At 31.6% G+C, this 6,168-nt stretch overlaps 1 protein-coding gene across 1 annotated transcript; it reads right to left on the reverse strand.

Moving 5' to 3' along the window:
• Positions 1-4,444: 4,444 nt before the first annotated feature.
• Positions 4,445-5,868, reverse strand: LOC110733648 (ethylene-responsive transcription factor ERF003-like). Its single transcript, XM_021913726.1, has 2 exons — positions 5,574-5,868; positions 4,445-5,393 (listed from the first exon to the last, which is right to left on the reverse strand). The coding sequence occupies exons 1-2, from the start codon at positions 5,654-5,656 to the stop codon at positions 4,919-4,921; spliced, it is 558 nt and encodes a 185-aa protein (XP_021769418.1). The 5' UTR covers positions 5,657-5,868; the 3' UTR covers positions 4,445-4,918.
• Between the last annotated feature and the right edge of the window lie 300 nt (positions 5,869-6,168).

The raw sequence follows: 6,168 nt of genomic DNA on the forward strand, positions 1-6,168 counted from the left end.
ATGTAATTTTGTGTGTTAATGTTAATCTCTAACAACAAAAATAACTCTACATTCATTTAATTTCTTCTGTTCGTTTCTAGAAATTTGTACTTTTTATGTAATTTTAATTAATGTCAGCTTGATTAGTCTTTTATGTGTTAATAATAATGTGGAGGAATAAAGTTAATAAGAGTACGAAGATAATGAAAACTACTCAAGCATACAACTTTTTCATAAGGGGAAAAAAAGGCTTCATAAACAATTTATAATAACTATATGGGCATTGATAATACATCTATTAGTATTTCATAAACTCATTTTATATATTAAGCAGCCCATAATGAGCATGTGTTATATCCTAAAAATATATCTCTTATATTAAGCAACCTTTTCCGTGACGCCGTGAATATGCTACACATAATTAGTTAGTTCTACTACTATTATTCTCAGTTTTTTTTGGTGAAGTTATTACTATTATATTACATAGTATTAATACATGTAAATTAATGTTAAAATGGTACGAATTTATGAATAAGTGCCCTAGCTTTGAATTAAAAAGACTTCTGATTATATATTACTAATTTACTGTGTATATATACATCATGATTGGATTCACTATAATTGGTTTTGACTGCTTTTGATTTTTCTTTTTCTGAAGAAGATTTTTATTACACCTTTATTGACTTTATGAAACGTAGTGTTTCGCTTTCACTAGCAATGTTGTAAAACGATGGAGATTAATCACTTACATGCGGATTCCCCATATTGGGAGTGTCAAGCTAAGTGTGGGACTCAATTATCTAGTTACCTAAAAACTACATAGTATGTACTTATAGTATATAGTAAGGCTGCCATCTATCGATTAATTTTACGCACAAACATATTTATATAAATATATATTCACACATAATTGTTTGAAATAAAGTTGATGAAGTACCTAGCTTTGCTTGTAGTTGGAAACGTGATTTTGCATAGTAGTACATATATCATGTAAACGTTTAGGCTTTCTTTTGCGTTTGTTTCGGACTCTTTTAATTTTGTAGGGTTACATTACAATGTCATTCGATTAGTCGAGTGGCCGGTAGAACACACTTGTACGATTATCATCATATCTTGATCATCTTTGCACAAGTACATATCAATTTCATCATGAATTCTTCAACCATATAAGTAATGCTAAGTAAAGTATTATACTTAGTATGATATTGCTAATATTACATGTTAGCATTATTCCATAAGTTCTCAATCACAAATTAAAGCGCGTATTACTTGTTTACGTGCATGTTACAACTTGTTATGAAGAAACACTTTGAAAATATCACTCCTAAACTTTTTTTTTTATCTTTTATGTTCTCTTTTCTTTCCGTTATTTTATAATTCATATGATTACAATGTAAACTAGCCATCTTGTTATGTGGTGAAGAAAATTTTTAGAGCTTTCCGTGCATGATGACACTAGTTAAATTGTTCAAAAACTTCATGATGTTAAACTCACTAACATGCATGCTATGATTTAACCACATTTGCTAAAATAAAGTGAGAGATGATGATATAATATATAATGATGTAACTAACTTTAATTTTGTTATATAATCAATGTGGGGAACAAATTTGATATGGGAACAGGCTTATAATCATGAGCTCAGCTCCACTGAGGTGAAGCTAAACAAAAAGAGAGTTTACCAAACTACAGAAACAAAACCTATTTTTTTTAAGACTTAAAAGGGATGAAGACCAAGAACTCAAGGAGACTCACACTGTACAGTAAAATCTTGATTTTTTTGCCAAAAACAAATATTGTTTGGGGTGAGATTATTGTACTTATATTGTGAGATAATACTCGTACTAAATAGGATCGATATAAGTTAGAATAAAAGTATTATTACCATCTTGGATTGGGAATAAATGCACAACCTTTTAAAAATTATTGCAAAATTATACGGATAGATCTTTAAGTTTATGCGTTCTCTATGTCATGGATTGATCGAAGTAATAAGTAAGTCAAATTTGCCAAATTAGGATCACTTTGAAGTAAACGAGTAGTGGAATTCACCAAGCTTATATGGCAATGTACGTATCAGGGTGATTGGCGACAGTATTCAAGATTTAAGATCATACTCCGTATTTTAAAAACGGTAAAGGGCCAAAAATAACGGGGGATGTCATTTATAGACAACTAACTATTGATTGATCTGACAAAAAATTGAGATCTTCGTTGAAGTTATATAATAATAAGTCACTATCGTTTACAAAAAGGTTTACTCTATAAGTAGAAAGTTACAGCAAGGGGGTAAAACAATCCATAATCACCTAGTGATCCCCATGTTATGGTAAAAAGGTTGTTATGATTTGCTTAAATTGCTATTCAATCCTAGTAGTCTTTGCTTGTCATCTCAATAAATAACACTAATCATCAACTAATGTCCAAAAAATTACCCTAAGTTGTACAAGCTCGATTTAATACTCCGAACATTTTCTATTAATTTGTGTCATTCAAACTTTTGCGTACACCTTAGCCTTCATGTCATACAGGTATACAGCAATATTGAAATTAGTTTGTAAAAAGAGAACACTATTTTCTTTTGCCATTTTAAATAAGAACGGAGAAAGCTAATTTAATGTTCAATCCAACATTTTGAACAATTAGGAATATCCTGTGACTAACTTATATTTTAAAGACCTATGTCCATTTTAAATAAGAACGGGAATAGGTAATTCAACTTTAACTAGCGCACAATTAGGAGTTCCCTGTGGCTAGCTTAGGTTTAGATTAATACAGTATCTAGATCTCTAATCAATGATCACTATTAACTAAACACTAAGCAAAAATTAGAAAGTGAGAAATGTCACATTCATAAATCCGACCACTTTGTAAAGAGTTGCAATCCGAAACCACAACTAGTCTAGTAGTCTACAAAGCCTATATTGGGGCATCCCAAACCACACAAAAAATTTTATGTATCTTTACCATATTATTTCCCAACAATTATTCAAAAGGGTTTTCCGTTTTCAAAACACTACCAAACCCACGGAAAATTGGTTGTCCCCCCTTTTGTCTTAAGGAATATCAAACATAGATTACCTCAATGATTCAATTAACATAATTACGATGAACATGTCATTTGTCATGTCTTCATTTTCCTTTGATTTGTTTAGCATCTTATATTGTTAACAACCAGACCCTTCATTAAGGAATCACTAATAGTGTAAAGATCTTTTGTAATACCTCGTTAATTTATTTTATTCTTTTATAATAGATATGATTCCAATTTTATGCTAATTACTTAGGTCCGATCCTCTTCACTTGATGATATATATATACACACACTGTATTGGGAGTAATTGATCATATATGATTATTACATACACTAGATTAATTGAAACTAGAGTGCTTTCTTCATGTACACTTGTAATTGAGCACATAAATCAATCTAGCAGTCTACTAAGTACTAACCCCCTTAAATGTTGTCAATTGATTTTGGATTGGATTGAGTTAATTGCGTATTAATTAACAAAAACTTGGAGTCTTGGAATGATAATGTAGCCCCACCTTATAAGAGAACCACATACTATAAGTTTCTACTAGTTTGAGAAAAAGGTATGTAAGATGCTACACTATTTTATCATGGTGATTAATGAATAGTGATTTTTTTTTTTTTTTTAATATGCAGACAACTTTTTCTTGCAACGGGACAATAGAATGTTGCTCCTGAAATGCTCGTCTTTTCAAGAGCAAATATCATACAAAGTCAAACTACATACCCTTTTGGTTTTCCTTTAATAAAATTATAAATAATAAAGAAATATAAATAAATAAAAAATTTACTAGCACGCTAGGAATTTAGCTCATAAAAGTTTAAAGGGTTGCGATGGAAGTTGGATCCTTTTTGACAAAGGCTGAATTCCTTGAATTTTTTTTAGTAAGAAACCTTCTTTTTTAAAAAAAATATAATGGAGTATATTTTGGATAAGATAGAAAACGTGGATTGATTTCAATACATGTATAGTAGAAATCAACCTTCTTTTTTTTTTCTTTTCCTTTTTTTTTTTTTTTTTTTTGGGATTGAAAATTGAAATCAACTTGAGAAGAGTTTTACTAAATTTGGGATCAAAGAAAAAGAAAGTACTTATATACTATAAAATCACATGTTAGATGGGTGTCTTTTTGAAAAAAAAAAAAAAATCAAATGAAGAAGGAGCTCCAAAGATTGGTCATTACCTTAAAAGTACTTCGTTATTGAAATTTCTTTAATTGGAAGACAAGATCTTCATCTATGAATAGACATGTAACGAGTATAATTCATGACATAGACAACCTCTTAAATTAGATTTGAGTTAATTTAATTTATTTAAATTTAATCTTGTATGTCCTTTTTCTTTAAGTGGGAGATCCAAGGTGGTAGGCAAAAAATATAGCCAATTACAAATGAAATACCAAAAATACCCATGAAGAAACTTTCCAAAATAAGAAATTGGATTAATTAGTGCTCAATGCACTTCTTTATTATACAAATATATCATATATTGTCTTATAAAAAAAAAAAAGTACTTAAGAAGAAGTACACTATACATAATATGCTTCCTTTGACCTCTAATTAATAACTAGGTACCTTAGCTTAACTCAAAGATAAACTTATAAAAAGGGAAATATTGTGACATATATCATGTCAATTGATATAATTGGGTTAAAATTAGCACAAGAAGGTAATTACGGAACTAACTAAACTAGATAATTTTGAGTAAAATTGTGGCCAAAGGGATATACGTAGTATAATGAAATAAATAAAAAGGACCGGTTGGCAACGATGTTTTTCCCCAACTCAGGACCAAAAGTACCGTCCAACCAAAGTAATTGGCTACTAACTAAAGCCAATTGAGTGATCAATTAATTGAAGTCTCCCAACTTAGCATGGTAACCAAAGTCACCTAGCTAAGTTAATTAAATTGTGATCTCAAATGAGCCATAATCAAGCAACTCTTCAATCATTTGCTCAATATGATCCTCTTCTAATTGAGTATATTGTAGTTGCGGTTCAAGTTGGACATTCTCGACCTTCATTGCCCAATTGGGTTCGGGACTAGGTAACACTTGTCCTATTGTTGAGCCGTACTCGGGAGACCAAGGGCCCGTCTCCCCAAATTTAGGGCCCGAGCCCGAGAATTGCGGGCTGGGTACCCTTTGTTGGGCCTGCATTGCTGAGTTTTTAGTCACTTGCAAAGAGGCCATATAGCAACGGTGAAGCTTGGCAGTTAGAGTAGCTGACAGTAATTTTGATGACGAAGTTTGAGGAGCATTCGGGTTGTAAGGGAAATTGGTTCGGGCCCTTGGCCCACACATTAGTCGGGCCGCTTCATCGTAGGCCCGAGCAGCATCTTCTGCCGTTTCAAATGTACCCAACCAAATACGCGTTTTTCTGCGTTAAAGAAATACGAAACGTTTCGTTAGAAAAAAAAACAATTCATGTACATGAATAATGTAGACGGAATTCAATATTATGCGGTGTCATCGATTTTAACCAACTGAGATAGATGACGTTAACGTAAAAAATGTGACTAAGTTAAATACAAAGTACGTAGAAAAGATCAAAACTTACAAAATGGGGTGACGAATTTCAGAGACCCAAGAGCCCCAATGCCTTTGACGAACACCGCGATACCGTTGTTGTGGTCTTGCCATTGTTAATTAAAGCAAACGTTTCGTGTATAATATGTGATCAGGTTGCACAACAAGTGTTTGTAAAAATGTCCAAGAGGAAAAATTGTTTCAAGTGAAGAAGAGAAGGAGGGGGATTAGCGGGGGGATTGAAGGGGTTTATGTAGTTGTGGTATTTTTGACAAAGACAAATAAAAATGAAATTAAAAAAATTAAATAATAATAAATGGGGCCCACTTTTATTTTCTTTGCCCACTACTGGCAAGCAACATTAACTGGTCCCACATAAAAAAAATTAAGAAAGGGTCCCACTTAATATTATAGGTTTATGTCAATTAGAGTATTATTTGTAAATTACTTTTGTAAATCTATATTACATTAGTAGTTACCAACTGGCTTAGGTTGAGTAATATGATTAATAGGATAGTCAATATTTCAAAGAAGTGTCCCAACTGAAGCCAGATCACATGGGTTATCATAATAAGTCATGCTTTCTTCCATGCCACAAACTTACAATACTATTCTAGCTAGTGTAT

Source organism: Chenopodium quinoa, unplaced genomic scaffold (genome assembly GCF_001683475.1).
Source record: "Chenopodium quinoa cultivar QQ74 unplaced genomic scaffold, ASM168347v1, whole genome shotgun sequence".
NCBI lineage: Eukaryota > Viridiplantae > Streptophyta > Magnoliopsida > Caryophyllales > Amaranthaceae > Chenopodium > Chenopodium quinoa.

Bases quoted from the DNA above. Each gene is read 5' to 3' on its own strand.
- LOC110733648 (XM_021913726.1), bottom strand. From the start codon at position 5,656: ATGGCAAGACCACAACAACGGTATCGCGGTGTTCGTCAAAGGCATTGG. The intron at 5,394-5,573 runs GTAAGTTTTGAT...TCTTTAACGCAG, and splicing joins GAAATTCGTCACCCCATTTT to AAAAACGCGTATTTGGTTGG.